The sequence below is a fragment of the Eleginops maclovinus genome, chromosome 1, assembly GCF_036324505.1.
Source record: "Eleginops maclovinus isolate JMC-PN-2008 ecotype Puerto Natales chromosome 1, JC_Emac_rtc_rv5, whole genome shotgun sequence".
In the NCBI taxonomy this organism is placed as follows: domain Eukaryota; kingdom Metazoa; phylum Chordata; class Actinopteri; order Perciformes; family Eleginopidae; genus Eleginops; species Eleginops maclovinus.
In genome coordinates, this window is record NC_086349.1 from 26196272 (window position 1) to 26216809 (window position 20538).

General features: G+C 41.0%; 1 protein-coding gene across 1 annotated transcript in view; it reads left to right on the forward strand.

Annotated features, from left to right (window-relative positions):
* plxna3 (plexin A3) overlaps positions 1 to 20538 on the forward strand; it is a 118690-nt gene that overhangs the window by 29054 nt on the left and 69098 nt on the right. The window contains exons 4-6 of the mRNA XM_063895565.1: positions 762 to 1309; positions 2060 to 2224; positions 5756 to 5938. Of these exons, the coding sequence (XP_063751635.1) occupies positions 762 to 1309; positions 2060 to 2224; positions 5756 to 5938 (896 nt within the window). The remainder of the gene's footprint in view (positions 1 to 761; positions 1310 to 2059; positions 2225 to 5755; positions 5939 to 20538) is intronic.

The following is a 20538-nucleotide window of genomic DNA, read 5'->3' on the forward strand; positions in this document are numbered from 1 at the left end:
ATAGCTCATTCAAGAAGGTGTGGCTTTGATGAATGACATTATTGGTCTGTTCGCAACTAGTTATGGGGTTAGGGTTAGAACATGGTCCAGGGTTCCTACCTCTTTGCGTTCTTGTTCTGTGTTTTGACTAGTTTGGTCTGTAGTTGGTTCAACTATGGAACCACTAAAGAACCAGTTTGATTATTTTCCGGTAACCAGAGCCCGAGGGGACCTGAGCCACGTTACTGTAACACCATAAAATAAATAATGTGGAAAACGTTCTCCGATTTTACGGCAGTATTCTTGCCACTGTTAGATCTTGGTGTTTCTGCGACTTTGAACTCTGGCCATGAACTGTTACTGATCCGGTTAATCTCTGACATGTGGCCCTGGTTCTGGTGACTGCTGGTTGAGTATAGTTGGTGTCAGAGTTGTACTGGTTTGCAATTGGGCACAGGCTTCAAACTGGCAAACTGCCTCCTCAGTGGAAAGAGGGTAGGAAAAAGGTCTAAACTTGCTTCATTGGTTAATTCAGACGGAGGTCGGAAACTCTGAATCACAGATCAGCAGATACTTTCAGAATCGCTATTTATAGTCTGTCTGTTTTCTATTATTTACCGAACACCCTGTCCTTAAAACTCTCCGTCTGTATCCGTCTGCCAAAATAAACTCTGCTTTCTCCAGAATCGTCCACAAAGGACAGCATCTGTGTGCAGAGGAGATCTGTCTGATGAATCTTTAAAGCATTTGGTGATCGTGACCAATCTCCTCTTCTTCTCCAGGTGTGGTTGTCGGGGAGGACGATTGGGCTGCAGATCCAAAGAGAAAGAAGCCGTCGAAGGGTGGCAGCCGCCTCTTCATCGGCGCCGCCATCGACGGAAAGTCGGAGTACTTCCCCACGCTGTCCAGCAGGAAACTGGTGGCGGACGAAGAGAGCGTCAACATGTTCTCTCTGGTCTACCAGGACGAGTTTGTCTCCTCTCAGATCAAGATCCCGTCGGACACCCTGTCCCTGTACCCGGCCTTCGACATCTACTACGTGTACGGCTTCTCCAGTCGCACCTACGTCTACTTCCTGACGCTGCAGCTGGACACGCAGCTCACGCAGATGGACGCCGGCGGGGAGAAGTTCTTCACCTCTAAGATCGTGCGGATGTGCTCCAACGACACCGAGTTCTACTCCTACGTGGAGTTTCCTCTGGGCTGCACCAAGGACGGCGTGGAGTACCGGCTGGTTCAGGCCGCCTACAAACAGAAACCCGGGCGGAGGCTGGCGCAGGCGCTCGGTCTGTCGGAGGACGACGACGTGCTCTTCGTCGTCTTCTCACAGGTGAGCTACCGTCAGCATCCTCTGTTCTGATTGGACGTCTTTATCAGGACTTTTATTTCCTTCCTGTCCTTCCTTCTTTCAATTTCTCTATTATTTTCTCTTCTGATTCCCTTTGTCTGTTAGTCTGTTTCAATGTCTGTTATTTTATTGGTTAGTTGTTAATCCATTTATTTTCGTCCCTGCTCTTTCTGTTCATTCTGTTCCAGTTTTTTCTTTTTTATTCCATTTTCTCTTGATGTCAGTTTCAATGACGTCCATTTACTTTCGTATTTTGTATTTTTTGTTGTCTTTTATTACATCATTTGTTTCTGGTCTGTCTTTATTCTTCCATCTCTAACTTTCATTTTATCCTTTCAGAATTAAAGTGTGTTTTAAATCGATTTTTTCTGCCCTTTCTTTACTTTTTCTGTCTCTATTCTGTTTCCTTGTTCCTTTGTTTCTCTTCTTTCTATTTATATTACGTCTAGACTGCAGACCTTGGATAAATCAAACGACCAAAAGAAAAGACTTTATATTCTACAAATATTTATCCTGATTGTACCTTTCTCCTTTTTGTTGACTTCTTAAATGTTCTTTTCTTTCTTCCTTCTCCTGCTTTCGTTCTTTCTGTAATTATCGGTTTCTTTTTACTTGTTGATGTTTGACTTCAACAAGTCTCCAACCTGACAATGCTCCTTATTGTTAGCAGTGCCTTTCTTCAGGGACTCAAACCAGCACTTTTCAGTCTCACCTTTTTTGTGTGGTTTTCAGGGTCAGAAGAACCGCTCCAACCCCCCCAGAGAGACGGTCCTGTGTCTGTTTACGCTCCACGACATCAACCTCGCCATGAGGGAGAGGATCCGCTCCTGTTACCGTGGCGAGGGACGACTCTCGTTACCGTGGTTACTCAACAAGGAACTGCCCTGCATCCACACGGTGAGTTCAGAACAAACACACATCAGAAAAAAACGGACAACAACTCTGACCGATACGAGTTTGGAGGTTGTGTCTAGATGCTAATTATTGATTTACAAAATTGTACCCAAACTCTCGTGAGACTCCCCGTCTCTTCACGTCAATACCACTAAGCTAAAGGAGGCTAATGTTGGGCTATAGAGGAACTACAGCACGGTCACATGACTTCACGTCCCCACCGCTAAGCTAAAGGCGGCTAATGTTGGGCTATAAAGGAACTACAGCACGGTCACATGACTTAACGTCTCCACCGCTAAGCTAAAGGTGGCTAATGTTGGGCTATAGAGGAACTACAGCACGGTCACATGACTTCACGTCCCCACCGCTAAGCTAAAGGCGGCTAATGTTGGGCTATAAAGGAACTACAGCACGGTCACATGACTTCACGTCTCCACCGCTAAGCTAAAGGCGGCTAATGTTGGGCTATAGAGGAACTACAGCACGGTCACATGACTTCACGTCCCCACCGCTAAGCTAAAGGCGGCTAATGTTGGGCTATAAAGGAACTACAGCACGGTCACATGACTTCACGTCTCCACCGCTAAGCTAAAGGCGGCTAATGTTGGGCTATAGAGGAACTACAGCACGGTCACATGACTTCACGTCTCCACCGCTAAGCTAAAGGCGGCTAATGTTGGGCTATAAAGGAACTACAGCACGGTCACATGACTTCACGTCTCCACCGCTAAGCTAAAGGCGGCTAATGTTGGGTGTGATGACGTTTAATCGTCTGATTTAGACACTCGTTTGCAACCACCGTTCTTAAATTTCAGCTTGTAATAACCATAGACTTTATTTCAGGCATCTAACAAAAGAACATACCCAAAAAATCCATCAGCAACAGGAAGTTTTAAAACACTGAGTCTTTCGTTTTTAGGACTCGTTCCTTCACCACATCTATCAAACACATTTGTCTTCCTATACCTTGATGTACCTCTCTCTAATGGAGCTCCTTATGGCAAAAATCTTTCCTGACACTCCCCCCCACTCTCCCTGCAGGGGGGTTATTTCAGGTCTGGGTAGTAGATGATGTTCTTATTCATGGCGGTAATGGCCTGCAGGGTAACCATGGTAACCCAGCACAGGGAAACCCGGCAGGAAACAAGTTTGGGATGGAGTGGGGGGGAGGTCTGGATTTGGGAATATGGAGATGGGGGAGGGGGATAGGTTGTCGCCCCCGGCAACTAACTAACCAATCAACCAACTAACCAACTAAATATCCAACTAACGAATCTCAGCCAATCAGCCGTGAGAGGATGAAATATGAGATAATGAGACATGATAGTTTGTGTGTGTGTGTGTGTGTGTGTGTGTGTGTGTGTGTGTGTGTGTGTGTGTGTGTGTGTGTGTGTGTGTGTGTGTGTGTGTTTTGAGGGCATAAACAGGAGGTGGGGCCAGTGTCCAGGCTCTGACCTCCTTCTTTTATCATAAACAGCAGGGTGTGTGTGTGTGTGCTCATGCATGAATGTAATATGACAAGGTCCTTGTTCGTGTGTGTGTTTATTTGTGTGTGTGTGTGTGTTTATTTGTGTGTGTGTGTGTGTGTGTGTCTCAGTCTTGTTTTTCATTAAGCGTCACCAGCAGGCCGCCTGTCTGCACAACATGTAACAATCTGTCCTGTACGTGTCGGGGTGTGTGTGTACGTGTGCGTGTTTTGTACCTTCAGGACTTTCCTTCACAATTAATGATGATCTGTCTGCCGTGTACACACACACACACACACACACACACACACACACACACACACACACTACACATGTGAGGATCCCGTGTGTGCTGCTGCAGTCTGTTGTTATTGCCTCCATGTTTCCTTTGTGCAGCTCACCTGAGCGGTGCTTCAATGCTTCAGTATTTCTTAAATTGCAGAAGAAGAAGCCATGCAAGATTTCAGCCCTAAATACATGACTCACCTCTTGGTTTTGCTGTGCTTATGGACCTTATTTTAGAAATATACGATATATATTTAATAGCAGATGGAGGCTACCTGTCTTGTTTCACCAGGGACACGATACACCGGTGCACCCTCTGTCGGTGCTTTGTTTTTAGTGACCTCAAGTGCAGTTTTTTTCTGCACAAAAGACCAAATCTAAGGGTCTCAATACATAGATTTCAGTTTCAGTCTCTTAGAAATCTGATCAAAGATTTTAGGTTAAACCTTAGAAAAGATCTTCCTTTCAGTCTTCCATAATAACATTTTGAAATTGTCTCTGACCTCAACCATCCTCTGAACAGCAGATATGATTTATTACCATCAAAATATATATTGATGTTATACCGGAGGGAAGAAACTGATTCAAAAACTGTCAATAAAATGTTTAAATCCAGTCAAAAACTTGCATACAACCAATGTAAAGACTTAGTATTCATGTGCTTTTGTCTCCTTTGCTGGGAGACTCTGCAGTTTGAGGGCACATCTGCAGAAAGCAGAGTTTACTACGGAGCCGTTTCACAGACAGATAACGTTTCAAGGACAGGGTGTTTGGTAAATAAATAAAAATCAGGACAGAAAAGGAAAGAAAGCGACTATAAATAGTGATTCTGAGAGTGTCTGCTGACACACACACACACACACACACACACACACACACACACACACACACACACACACACACACACACACAGCAGATCCTGTTTCTGTGTTTCAGAATTTCCACCATGCTGCGATGCATCTCGGCCTTAACCCGATAATGACAGGGTGTTAGCCAACCTCAGTGTGTGTGTGTGTGTGTGTGTGTGTGTGTGTGTGTGTGTGTGTGTGTGTGTGTGTGTGTGTGTGTGTGTGTGTGTGTGTGTGTGTGTGTGTGTGTGTGTGTGTGTGTGTGTGTGTGTGTGTGTGTGTGTGTGTGTGTGTGTGTGTGTGTGTGTGTGTGTGGACCCTGTAATAATATCCCTGCTCCTCCCTGTTTCTATAGACTCCTCTCTCCACCCAGTAACGTAAAACTCTCTGAAGAATCAAACGTATAAATCATCTGCGATCCGACCGTCTCATCAGCATAATGAAATAATAGATACACACACACACACACACACACACACACACACACACACACACACACACACACACACACACACCACACTGTCAAATGTATTTACACAGCCCTGTGGGGACAATAAACTCAACACCTACCTGGTTTGGATCAGAGGAGGTGTTTTAAAGCTACAGGTGTCTCGTAATTGATCGACAGGTGTCTCAGCCAATCACAGTGAGCGTCTCATTCTTCCAACCAAGAAAAGTATTTTTACTCTGTTAACTTCATCTTCTCTCTGGTTTCTGTTACAATCTATTAATAACTTGTATAATTTTATGTTCTCTGCCTTTTTGTTATAAAGTCAACATGCATACGATTCCAGATGACTTCCTCTACCAATATATCCTCTTCTTCTTCATCTTAAGAAGACTGATATCATCCTGCAGCGCTTCAACTTAGTCGTTCACATTATCTAAAACAAACCAGACGTCATAATAACTTCTCCATCCTCTTCCTCCTGCAGCCGAAGCAGATCGGGGATGATTTCTGCGGCCTGGTGCTGAACCAGCCTCTCGGGGGTCTGCGGGTCATCGAGGGGAACCCGCTGTACGAGGACCGGACCGAGGGCATGGGAGCCGTCGCCGCCTACACCTACGGAGAACATACGGTGGTGTTTGTGGGGACGCGCAGCGGGCAGCTCAAGAAGGTAAGAGGAGTACGAATGGATGTGTGTGGATGCTGCTGGGTTTGATTGCGACGAAAAAAGCTGGAAAAAAATCATTTTGTGCTTCAAATCGCTGCTAAATTCTGCAGTTTTTCACAGTGTTTTGAGGAAGGATATGGGTTTTTCCGAGGTGCTGCTTTCTGTGCGAAGGGGAAGTGAGCTTTTGACTGCTTTCTTGTATTTCCATTTAAGGAGAAATTGCTATGTGCATGTTTTAAATCACTGCAGGCTGTTTGGTGTGAAAGGCAGTAATGGAACATTTCCAGTTTCACCTCCAACACTCATGGTGTTTAATTTACTGAAACAAATGAAACGTTGTCAGCGCTGTCAATTTAGATTGAAATCGATTGTTTAATGTCTGAAGCTCTTGTTCATTACCACATGTTTTCGGGGTAAAAATCTGAATTTGCAAGATAAATGCACTGCAGTAAAGGCAGGAAGTGAAGTACAAGAACATACATTTGCTCAGCTGAAGAGAGAAGTCAAATACCTGTAAATAAAAGAAAATTAAAAGAGGATTCCAGCCTTTAGCAGCAACTCAGTGATAATACAAATACTATTAATAATACACAATGAATAATATTTAAACAATTCAATATTTTTGATTATAATAATAACAGAACATATATATTAAAAAAAAATAAAAATAAATTACATTTAAAAATTAAAAAATAAATAACAAATATATTTCACAAATAAATAATAATAATAAAAAATACTAAAAAGAGCAAATATTTATGATATATTTAATAATGAAAAACACCAATAATATTGATGATGATAAAATAATAACAGTGATAATAATACCCATCTATCAGATACATATTTCGTTTCTCTAACACATTTCCTGCTGCCTCGGTGAACTCGCTCTCTCTTCTTCTTATTGTTATCTGAAAATAATCCGAGCGTTGTTTTCATTTCATAACACAGCAAACAATCTGTTCATATCCAGGCTTATTTATTCACTGGCGGTGCATGGAGGTGTAGCAGCAGGACAGACGGTCGGTGTGTCTGCAGAGAGGCCCCCTCCCCCTTCCCCCTTCCCCCTTCCCCCTTTCCCCCACCACCAGCAGCACCTTGTAAAGTTGTCTGGTTGGTGTTATTTCTCAGAGACGCTCTCACTGTCAGAGACACGTCGCTCTGAGCTGCACAGAGTCTGTTTAGTGTCTCCTTCAGTCTGTAAGAGACGCCAGGACACACTCCTCTCCGGAGGATTTACACACTTTACTCTGCAGATAGCTTCACTGTGTGGAGGAAACTGAAAAGCAAAAGGACAGAAAGCAGATGTGAGAAGGAACATTTTCCACCTGGGGTTTTAATCATCTTAGAGCAAAGAGTGTTCCATAAGTTATACACCAACTATTCTAATTAGAGTCCTCTCCTGCTGATGTTCAGGTGTATATCAGTATGTAGAGTCTCTACTTTAAAGAGTCCTCTCCTGCTGATGTTCAGGTGTATATCAGTATGTAGAGTCTCTACTTTAAAGAGTCCTCTCCTGCTGATGTTCAGGTGTATATCAGTATGTAGTGTCTCTACTTTAAAGAGTCCTCTCCTGCTGATGTTCAGGTGTATATCAGTATGTAGTGTCTCTACTTTAAAGAGTCCTCTCCTGCTGATGTTCAGGTGTATATCAGTATGTAGTGTCTCTACTTTAAAGAGTCCTCTCCTGCTGATGTTCAGGTGTATATCAGTATGTAGAGTCTCTACTTTAAAGAGTCCTCTCCTGCTGATGTTCAGGTGTATATCAGTATGTAGTGTCTCTACTTTAAAGAGTCCTCTCCTGCTGATGTTCAGGTGTATATCAGTATGTAGAGTCTCTACTTTAAAGAGTCCTCTCCTGCTGATGTTCAGGTGTATATCAGTATGTAGAGTCTCTAATTTAAAGAGTCCTCTCCTGCTGATGTTCAGGTGTATATCAGTATGTAGAGTCTCTACTTTAAAGAGTCCTCTCCTGCTGATGTTCAGGTGTATATCAGTATGTAGAGTCTCTACTTTAAAGAGTCCTCTCCTGCTGATGTTCAGGTGTATATCAATATGTAGAGTCCCTACTTTAAAGAGTCCTCTCCTGCTGATGTTCAGGTGTATATCAGTATGTAGAGTCTCTACTTTAAAGAGTCCTCTCCTGCTGATGTTCAGGTGTATATCAGTATGTAGTGTCTCTACTTTAAAGAGTCCTCTCCTGCTGATGTTCAGGTGTATATCAGTATGTAGAGTCTCTACTTTAAAGAGTCCTCTCCTGCTGATGTTCAGGTGTATATCAGTATGTAGTGTCTCTACTTTAAAGAGTCCTCTCCTGCTGATGTTCAGGTGTATATCAGTATGTAGAGTCTCTACTTTAAAGAGTCCTCTCCTGCTGATGTTCAGGTGTATATCAATATGTAGAGTCCCTACTTTAAAGAGTCCTCTCCTGCTGATGTTCAGGTGTATATCAGTATGTAGAGTCTCTACTTGAAAGAGTCCTCTCCTGCTGATGTTCAGGTGTATATCAGTATGTAGAGTCTCTACTTTAAAGAGTCCTCTCCTGCTGATGTTCAGGTGTATATCAGTATGTAGTGTCTCTACTTTAAAGAGTCCTCTCCTGCTGATGTTCAGGTGTATATCAGTATGTAGTTGAGCATCAAAGCAAAAATAGTATTAAAAAATAGAATAATTTGACTAAATCTGTCATTTCTTTCCTCCAAAACAGACCCTTACTTGATTATTTAAGAAGTAAATTCACGTTAGGTCGTACTCCTTGATAAGACCTTTTGTGTTGAGCTAAATGAACAATTTAAGCTGACTTTAAAGACTTTGTCGTCTTAAATTAGACGTATTTGGATTTATTTTAATCACACAGTTAATAATCTTCATTGAACACGGATAGAAACTTCATTTTCCAATTGAATAAATTGCAAACTTGTACACACACACACACACACACACACACACACACACACACACACACACACACACACACACACACACACACACACACACACATCAATCCTGTCCTCTTCACACACAGTCCTGCACACATCATTAAAATAAAAAGCTGCTTCACATTTGACACACAATCGTCTCCATTTTCCAGCCCGAGTAAAGGATGAATTTTAATTGCCTGAAAACTAAAAAATGGAGGCTGAGCGATGTGAATGGATCCTCTCGGCGTTCGACCCGATCACCTCTCCTCCCACACAGCTGCCGCTTTAATATTCTGTGAGATATTCTCCCAAACCCGGAGAGATATTCCTCCAAAACCCGGAGAGATATTCCTCTGGAAGGCAACCTCTGATGGAGGGATAGCCGCAGGTGGAGTCTGTGCCGGGAACAGAGCGCTGGATCTTTGGTTGTCGATGCTGGCGGAGATACCCTTGTTCTATGTTTAGTGAAGCTTCCTACTTCTCCTCTTCCTCTCTGAGTCCAACAAACGCTTAGACAGCCAACCAGACATTTAGAAACAGACGAGGGATTGCAAACAGCCCGAGGGCAGAAGACCCCGTCTGAACGTCTGAAAATCAGGACGAGATTTAGTGGACGTTTTTCAGATTTTGTAAAAATACGTACTTTATGATCCATAAGATTTATTTCTTCCTTTTTATCCTGGCAGACAGTTTTTATTATATTCATTTTATTTCAGATTTATTTCCTTTTTTTTGTCATTAAAAATGTTGAATAATTTCTATTAGCTTTTATTTCTAATTTTTTTTTTATACGCCTGAAAGAATCCGAAAGTTATCAAAAATCTATAAAAATAACTATTACCTACCCAAAACTACTTTAATAATCATTCATCATTGTGATTGGTCAACCACATTGGGATGTCCCGCCCCTTAGCTAATCATTGGTTTGAGCGCTTGCCACTAGAAGCTTGATTGTTACATAGTGATGTCACTATATTCCGGAAGTAAACTAGGTATTTAAACACATCACTGGATTCTTTTAAATTAAATGCACATTTATTGAAAATCTCTGACATTTTATAGCCTTTAGTTCTTGGACTAATCCAGAAAAATAATCAGCAAATGATTTACAATGAATATGAATGGTTGTTGGTGCATTGGAAATCAAAACGTACTAATTTAATAATAGAGACACTCTTAAAATCTTTCAAATCTGCTTCAAACTAAAGGACGAAAGATATTAAGCTTGAAATTCAGCCGTTATTAAAGAAAATCCTGCCACTTCCATATATGGGCATCCATTTCCTGTTCGTCATTCCTGAGTTTTCTACCATTTTTCCCCGTTAGAGGTTTTATTCATGCAGTTTTATTCCAATGGAGAGTCAGAGTGGGGTGTTGTGTGCGGTATAGATTGTGAATCCCCTGTGATTTGTGATGTTGTGTGTTATAAATAAAGTTGACTTGACTTCAGGTTCAGGCAGCAGCTGCGCGTTTGAGGTCAAAGAAAGATGGAGGTTAAAAGAAACAAGAGTTGGATATTTCTTCCATACGTCCTGACCTCCTCCATTAGTGGGTGTTTGGAGCAGGAATAAACTGGAGGAGGAGGCGGACGTATTTCTGGCTCTCTATACTTTTTTTCGGTGTATTTTCTATAGCAGTTATCGTCCAAAATAATCTGTTTTCATCAGTTTCTCTTTCATGCACGTAGTTTTTTTAGTGGAAATATTCAGTTTGGTTTAAGGGAGTAGTGTTGCTGTTGTAAGGAAATGCAGATTCAACCAGTGTCACACATATGGCGCTTTTATTTTGGTTTTGGGTTTGTCAAATTTACCGATTTCTGGTAGGCGATTACAGACAGTAGTGTCCAGAATTTGCGTTTAATTGCACTTTCTGTCCTTTTGTCTGCTTCTAAATAAACAGAAAAGCTGTAGTATCATCATGTGTATGTCTCAATGCATCTTAGTTAACATCGGTAATAATTATACTAATATATTATATTTATTAAGCGCTTTATCAGGCGCTCAAAGACGCTTTACAGAGGTAAAAAAACCAAAATAAGATAAAAAGTCAAATAAAAAACGAACAATAAAACCAGATTCATCACTTGTGCTTAAAATGAAATACTTAATCTTAATACTAAATACTTACTTATTACTAAATGCTTAAAACTAAACACTTATTACATTTATTACTTGCACCACGGCATCACATCACTACTTTTTATTTTAATTAAATCCCTATTTCTTAATTATATTGCACTGTTGACGGAGCCTGGAAACTTATGTGACAATAACCTCTCTGAATCTGAATCAACATGCACCTAAGTCACCTTTCAGTGCTTTTATTTTGTAGTAATTAGATGTATTTGTGGGTCGTAGTTGAGTCAGAGTAACAGTTTATGCTTCTGTTGATTCCTCTGACGGTTTACTGAGGTCAGAACATTTCTTTCGTCCGTTCAAAAACATTCCTGTGTTACTTCGCTTGGCCGCTGTGATTGGCGAGAGCTCGGACTCTATTGAATTTAATTTGGGGGACGAGGGTTGATTGGTAATTTGGCGAGGACGCTAAAACCAGAGACAGAAATACAACACAAAGACCTCAGTGGAAAACTGGAGCGATAAAGAGCAGAGGAATAAAGAGCAGCGACAGATTTGAAAGCCTCAATAGACGAGAAGTCAGATTTGATTTTGTCTGAAAATGTCACTCTATTTGTTCATCTTTCATCGTAACTCTAAATCTAATCTCCTGATTCCTGGACTGAAGCTGATCTGTGAAGCAGAAACCAAAACCAAACATGACCTTTTACTTATTATACTTCACAGGCAAACAGATGGGACCTTCAAACGGTTAGTTTACAGTTATAAAAAACCTCTGTGTTTTCGTTCTAATTCCACCGTGTTTTTCCCAAAGCGGTGTTAATGCCGGTCAGCTGAAGAGTTCTCACATGTTCCCCGATGCAGTCTGGTGTATTTAAGTAAAGTGGAGACTGTCGGGTTTCCCGCAGTAATCTGATTTCTGAACGTATATGAGGAACCAGGTTTCCACAATCAGGAGAGGCAGTTAGAAACGCCTGGTTTTAAGGGGATTTTTCTGACTGATTTTGGACCGTTTTAAGGTGCAACATTTTCCAGGTTTGGTCTGGTTTTCGTCAAATATCACACTCGAGTCATAACGGAAATGTTGACACACAGAGGTGAAGTATGTCTTTAGGTTTTGTGTTCCGTGAGGAGGTCATTACATCAGATGTAAATCTAGAATAAACATCCATAAACCTGTTTAGAAAAATAAGAGAGAGATGCCACTAATATATTTGCAAAGCCTGGCTGAGAAACATCCTGTTTTCCTAAGTTTAGAAATAAACCAGTCATAGTTTTATGTGTTACTGGGTGCATTCAAAATGCCTGAACTCCTAAAAGATCATTTGGCTTATTTTTTGTTGAGAATAAATAAAAATGTTAATGCTAGACGAAAGAATAAACAGTGCTTAAGGTATCGATCGCAGCTCACTGACTCCATCAGAACATAATAGTTCATCTAACAAAGCATTCTGGGAATTGTAGTTCTCCATCCAATAGAAATAAGACAAGCAGTTACAAGTGTCATAAACATCATAGGAAACTCAGAAACGTGTCGTAAATGAAATACTCCTGGAACCCTGACACTCTAATGTTTTCATTTATTAGCAAATATATGTCAAAAATATTTAATGAATTCAAGAAAATGTATTTTTTATTTCCATAGAAGAACAAAATCCATAACGCTTACATGGCTTTGAAAATAATCGATGTTTATCTTCAGATTTTGAGCTGTTAGTAGATGTATTTTCCAATGTAGCACGGCCAGCAGTTTCCACCTGTTTTCAGTGTTTATGCTAAGCTAGGCTAACCACATCCTGACTGTGAATCTCCCGACATCTCTTCCTATAAAACAACACAGTGTCATGGTGTCTTACTCTGGGAGTTGAACTGGCAACCTTGGCAGTATCAGCCTCCCTGGTGAGGCAGTAAAAGGCTGTAACTCTCAGTGTGTGTGTGTGTGTGTGTGTATAGCGGTGTTACACTCCTGATTCATTTAACATGGAGCCTCTGCGGCTCGCTGGGTGTCTGACAGAGGAACAACAACAAGTCGTAACTCACACAGTGTTGACTTTATCTGCGTCTGTCAGAGCGCTTCTCCCGCCGTCCATCTTCCTCCTTCACTCCTGTCTGTCCTCTCTCTCTCTGTCTGATGGGTCCGGGAGGTTTCAGGGTTTTCTGACTCTCTTTTTCACGCCTGTGATGGAAAATACTCTGCATATTTAGATCCTGCCGCTTGCTTATCATCAGTTAATTTCAGTTAATTACACTGGCCTTAGTGGTCCTTTTTCTATCTGTATTATCTATGCAGAAGAGGTTATACTGTTGGTTTGTTTGTAGCAGGATTACAGAAAAACTACTGATCTGATATTCCTTAAAACTGGCTGGAAAGATGAAACACTAGCCAAGGAAGAACCCATTACAATTTGGACCAATCAAAATAAGGGGTTAGATATATGCATGAACAGCCATGGCGACCGACTGCATTTTCCATATTTCCATATCTGACAATTCATTTTTAAGTCTTTCTTTTGGTGTGTCCAACCATGTTTGGAGGACTTGCATATTTTTTTAAAAGCCTTGTGAGTGTCTTGCTTGTGCGACAGATAAAGAAGATTTTGGGCTTATTCAAGACGGTATATTTGGGCGGTTTAAAGGATGTATTTCAGAAGGATTTGCACCACTTTTTAGCCGGTATTTCTTGCAGACTTGGAAACTATTTGAGGTTGTGTATTTGTTTTGAGTTTAGACTAGATCTTGGACAGATTTTAGAGTCGTTCAAGAAACGTTTGGACCTTTCCTTAAGTTGTTATGTTTGGCTGGTTTAAGGTTTTGTACTTTGAGGATTTGACGCTGATATTGTTCAGATTCTGGTGTTTGAGGTTGTAAATGTGTCAGTGTGCCCTCTTCAGTCCTGCTTGTACGACAGGTCTTCACATCATCGTTCAGACTTGTAAAATAAGAAAACAGCCCCCTCGTTGGTTGCATTTTTCCAGATGCATTTCAGTTATTTCTGGCATTTGAATCAGAGAGGAACTCCTGCAGAGTGTTTACCCTCCGCTGCTTCAACTCACAGCAACATTTTCTAAATGCCGCGGTGACGTCACCTGTTGTCTTTCGGTTTATCAAAACAAAGGGTTTAATTCAGCCCGTTGTTTCCATTGTAAAGAAACCGCTCATTATTCTAAATCCCGTTGTAGCTGTGGTGGTCTGAAGCACCAAGCAGGAAGTGGACCTGAAACCTGAAGCAGCCTCACAGGGACGCTCGGTTTGAGCGACCACACAGAGAGGAAGCCTCAGGGTGTTGAGACGCAGCGAAATCCAGATGAAACAGAATCCTCTCAAACACAGCTCCACCCTGCCTCAAAGAGTTGAACTGGGATCGGACCAGTCCAGCCACAGTGAGCAGTATAGTGTCCGATGCTTTATTTAAAGACAAGATGACAGTAATTACTGAGGTGAGAAAAGGAAAACCAAACATCTGTATCAAATATTTCAGTACGTAATGTACACAGATCCTTGGAGAGGAAGCGTAAGGTTTGAGTAAACCACAGAACAAACACGCAATTTCCAGGTTTTTTTATCTGAGGAACCTTCACCTAAAAGTGGAAGCCAAATGGAGCTAAAACCACTAACCAACACGACCAAGTGGGAGTTTTTAGTGGGTTGTGATGGGGGTTTAAATACTTATATTTGTCAGAATTTGGAGGGTTTAAGGTGGGTTATCTTTCAAAGTGTTTGACTGTTTCAAATTCAGACTTTGAAGTGCTTAAAGATGGTATATTCTTTCAATACCGGACTGCTTAAAGGCGGTATATTTGATATTCATCTTTGTCTAATTGTTGACAATCTAAAGGTGGTATATGGTTCAGATTTTGGATTTGATTTACGTGGTATTTGTCAGATTTGTAGCTGATTTAAGGTGGTATTTTTTACAGAATTTGGACAGTTGTAATGTGGCATATTTGCATATATTGGAATTGTTTAAGTTGGTAGCTGTTTTCAGAGTTTAGGCTGGTTAAATTAGGGGCTAAATTCGACACATTTTTGACTATTTTAAGTTTATATTTCAATCCTTATTGGGACTGATTTAAGCAGTGTATTGCTTAGTTTATGGACTCGTATTTGTGAAATGATTTTAATGTAATGTAAATGTAAGGCTGTATAAAGGTTTTTATACTTGTTTAAGGTGGTATTTTTTATCTGAATTTGGACTGATTCAAACCAGTATATTGTTCAGATTTTGGAGGCTGCTTTCATTCTGTATGTGATTTTGGACTGGTTTAAGGTGGAGTATGTGTCCTATTTAAGACTTTTAAGGTGGTATTTGAACTATATTCTAACAATTTTAAGGTTGTATTGTGTGTCTGTTATAAGCAGTATATTGCTTAGATTATGGACTCGTATTTGTGTAATTCTTGTAATCGTTTAAGGCTGTATAAAGGTCAGATCTTTGACTGGTTTAAGGTATTCCTTCTCCAGCAGCAGGCTGACTGTAGTTGGGATGGTTCCCAGTCGGCCTCCTCTAACAACATAATCACATCTGACTGTCCACACACTGCAGCCTGATGTCTCCCTGGAAGCCGCTCACTGAAACCCACACCCACACGCACACGCACATCTGGCTTTAAAACACCGCCTCTGCTTTCTGTTCATAAAGAAACCAACCTGCAGAGGCATCATCCCTCACGGTCAGCGTGAAGTCCACATTATAATACGGTGACGGTCACAGTGGAGACGTTAATGCATCCATACATCATCGTGTGAGCGTCTGTAAACACTGCAGACGCTGTGTTTACTTCGGGGAGCCTGATTTAGTTTGTGAACCGACCCAACTCTCACCTCTGCTCCCAGGGTGCATGGGAGAGAGATGTAAAGAGAAAAGGAGAGATTTCATCTGAAGGAAAACTGAGAGAAAGACAAAGAAGAAAATCTGTTTTTGAAGATGAATAACAATAGCTGTCAGAAACATGTAGTGGAGGTTTGTTGAAGCATAACATTGAATAAGAAGCTTACAATGAACCAAAAAAAGTACCTACATTTTAAATTGATATACAACATTTGCCAAAATACATGTTTTTTAAAGCTTAATGGCTTTATCAATCCTGAAACGCCTCCGTTTGACTCAAGAGGTGCTGCAGGGGGAACATCAGCAGGAGAGGATTCTTTAAAGTAGAGACACTACATACTGATATACACCTGAACATCAGCAGGAGAGGACTCTTTAAAGTAGAGACTCTACATACTGATATACACCTGAACATCAGCAGGAGAGGACTCTTTAAAGTAGAGACTCTACATACTGATATACACCTGAACATCAGCAGGAGAGGACTCTTTAAAGTAGAGACTCTACATACTGATATACACCTGAACATCAGCAGGAGAGGACTCTTTAAAGTAGAGACACTACATACTGATATACACCTGAACATCAGCAGGAGAGGACTCTTTAAAGTAAAGACTCTACATACTGATATACACCTGAACATCAGCAGGAGAGGACTCTTTAAAGTAGAGACTCTACATACTGATATACACCTGAACATCAGCAGGAGAGGACTCTTTAAAGTAGAGACACTACATACTGATATACACCTGAACATCAGCAGGAGAGGACTCTTTAAAGTAGAGACACTACATACTGATATACACCTGAACATCAGCAGGAGAGGACTCTTTAAAGTAAAGACTCTACACACTGATATACACCTGAACATCAGCAGGAGAGGACTCTTTAAAGTAGAGACACTACATACTGATATACACCTGAACATCAGCAGGAGAGGACTCTTTAAAGTAGAGACTCTACATACTGATATACACCTGAACATCAGCAGGAGAGGACTCTTTAAAGTAGAGACTCTACATACTGATATACACCTGAACATCAGCAGGAGAGGACTCTTTAAAGTAGAGACTCTACATACTGATATACACCTGAACATCAGCAGGAGAGGACTCTTTAAAGTAGAGACACTACATACTGATATACACCTGAACATCAGCAGGAGAGGACTCTTTAAAGTAGAGACGCTACATACTGATATACACCTGAACATCAGCAGGAGAGGACTCTTTAAAGTAGAGACTCTACATACTGATATACACCTGAACATCAGCAGAAGAGGACTCTTTAAAGTAGAGACGCTACATACTGATATACACCTGAACATCAGCAGGAGAGGACTCTTTAAAGTAGAGACGCTACATACTGATATACACCTGAACATCAGCAGGAGAGGACTCTTTAAAGTAGAGACTCTACATACTGATATACACCTGAACATCAGCAGGAGAGGACTCTTTAAAGTAGAGACTCTACATACTGATATACACCTGAACATCAGCAGGAGAGGACTCTTTAAAGTAGAGACACTACATACTGATATACACCTGAACATCAGCAGGAGAGGACTCTTTAAAGTAGAGACTCTACATACTGATATACACCTGAACATCAACAGGAGAGGACTCTTTAAAGTAGAGACACTACATACTGATATACACCTGAACATCAGCAGGAGAGGACTCTTTAAAGTAGAGACTCTACATACTGATATACACCTGAACATCAACAGGAGAGGACTCTTTAAAGTAGAGACACTACATACTGATATACACCTGAACATCAGCAGGAGAGGACTCTTTAAAGTAGAGACACTACATACTGATATACACCTGAACATCAGCAGGAGAGGACTCTTTAAAGTAGAGACACTACATACTGATATACACCTGAACATCAGCAGGAGAGGACTCTTTAAAGTAGAGACCCTTACATACTGATATACACCTGAACATCAGCAGGAGAGGACTCTTTAAAGACATATTTAAAGTGTGTTTATATTTACAGGTAGTATTTCCCTTGAATGTTGCTGAAACATCCGTCAGTAAAAAGAAAGTAGCTTAAAGCGGAGGAACCTAACATCAATTCTAAATAAACGTTATAAGAGGATAAAGCATCAGAGACTGTGAGAGTAGTCCTAGAAGTATTTGTTATTGAAAAACTGCCCTATCAGTTGTTGTGATAGCAGTTGCCGTGGCGACAATAGAAGTGTTGCGATATCAGCAGATCTGACAGCTGATTGGGTCAGAGCGGTTGATGATGTCATCACTATGTGAGGAGAGAGAGAACGTGGCGACAGGAAGCTGCGGGGGGGACGTCCCGGGAGGATGGGTGTGTGTGTGTCCGTGTGTGTGTGTGTGTGTCCGTGTGTCCGTGTGTCCGTGTGTGTTTGTCCGAAACTCTGTGATCTGTATCCAAAACAAACAGGCCTGAGGGGAGAGAGGAGACACGCTGTACTGACCATACCGCCCCACCCATTCACACACACACACCCACTCACACACACAGAGTGATGTCGGGGTCTTCCATGTTTTCAGCTCTGAATTCCTGCAGGTTTAGTTTAATTTAGTGTGTGTGTGTGTGTGTGTGTGTGTGTGTGTGTGTGTGTGTGTGTGTGTGTGTGTGTGTGTGTGTGTGTGTGTGTGTGTGTGTGTGTGTGTGTGTGTGTGTGTGTGTGTGTGTGTGTGTGTGTGTGTGTGTGTGACTGATAACTGTCATGATTTCCATTTAAAGGGAAATTCTGCAGATTTTTCACATGAAAATCAGTTCATCGTCACAAGTGATGGACACACACACACAGACCCCACAACCTCAGCACGACAGGAACCAGACACACACACTTTGTTGATGTGTCTTTTTGGTCATTTTTTGTATTTGTGGTTTTTTCTTTTGCATAGTGTTCTTTAGGCTCTTTGCATTTGTTTAGCAACTACAGTTGTTTATTAGGCATTCTTTATGTCTGTATTTAGTCATTTACAGTTTGTTGTTGTTGTTTTTCTCTTTGCATAGTCAGTGGTAAACAACTTTAGCCTCTTTGAAGTTCTTTTGGTTCACTTAGAGGTCATTTTGTGTCTCTTTTTAGGTCATTTTGTGTCTCTATTGGGTTGTTTTTCTACTTTAAATGTAAGATATGAGTGTCTGTGTGGTTGTTTTGGTCCACTTGTAGTATTTTGTTTCTCTGTGTGATCACTTTGAGTGTGTGTGTCTCTTTGAGTGACATGTTGTGTCTCAAGCCCGGGGCCAATAATCCATCCTCACCTCTTCTGCGGCTCTGGGCGAAGTTTGTCGAGTTGAGACGATGACTCTGATGAGGACCCTGAGGTTATCTCGGTTTGAATCCTAAACAAAGAGGCTTAAGTTGCCCTAGAAGTTCAAGACCAAGGCAAATATGACTTGTCTTTAAAAGCTGAATGGCTCTGAAGTGTGGATCCTACACACTCATCCATGGAACCTTGACTATAATAAAGGAGGCAGTAGTCATGTGGCATATTGGACAGATTCTACTCTGTTTCAGGGTTGTATTTTATCTGATATTGGGCTGGTTTAGGGTCAAAATCGTTGCTAATTCTGATCATGTTTTTGCTCCTCCAGATATATATTATCCTCTGCCGGATTCCAGAAACTGAAAGATATATCTCTGTGTTCTTCGTGCATTTTTGTTGTAAAAACACACTTCCTCCTCTATTTTTGACAATTTTAAGGTGGTACACTGTTCCCATTTCAGATGAGTTTTGTGTGGATTTCTAGCTGCTTTCAGGTGGTATTTCTGTCAAATTGTGTAACTGTTTAAGGTTGTATCCTTGTCAGAGTTTTAATGGAATATTCCACAGTTTCTAGACGGTTTCAAAGTTGTATTTTTGTCTAAATTCGGACGGGTTTAAGGCGGTATCTTGTTCAGGGGACTGGTTTATTTGAGGACTTTTTGTGATTCTGGGCTGGTTTAAGGTTAAAAGTGTTGCTAATTGTTCTGCTGAAACTGATGGTGTGTTTGTTCCTCCTACATACAGTTTATAGTCTTCTCTGCAGGTTTCCACAAAATGAAAGCTCTTTCTGTCTTTTTCATTTCTGTTATTATAGAACACCTTCTCCTGTTTTAAGGTGGTATACTGTTCCCATTTCTGACTCATTTTATTTTGTATCTCAATCTGATTTCTAGCTGGTTTTTAGGTGGTACTTTTGTCAGAGTTTTAGCTGGTTTTAAATGTCATATTTGACAGTTTCTAGACTTGTCAAAGTTGTCAGATTTTGGACTGGTCTAATTTGGTAAAGTTTTACGGTTTGAAACTGATTTAAGGTGGTATTTTGTTCGGATGTTGACGGTGTTTGTGCTCCTCCAGCTGGAAAACAGAAAAGATGCAGATTTCCAGAAACTGAAAGCTTTCTGTCTTTACTCCTGCATTTATATTATAAAAGAACACTTCCTTCTCCTCATTTTTGTGTGTAATTAATCCCAATTTTAAGATGGTTTATCGTGCACATTTCTGAATAGGTTTAGGTTGTATCTTGGTGTCATTTCTGCTGGTTTTGGTGGTGGCTTTGTCAGAGTTTGACTGTGAAATGTTGGTTTAAGGTAAGAAATGTTGCTCATTCTTCTGCTTGCACTGACTGCGTTTGTGCTCCTCCAGCTGGAGAACAGTAAAGAAAAATACAAAATCAATGTTTTCCTCTCTGCAGATTTCCACAAACTGAAAGCTCTTTCTGTCTTTTTCCTGCATTTTTATTATAAAAGAACACTTCCTCCTCCTCCTCTTCCTCCTCCTCCTCCTCCTCCTTTTTTCC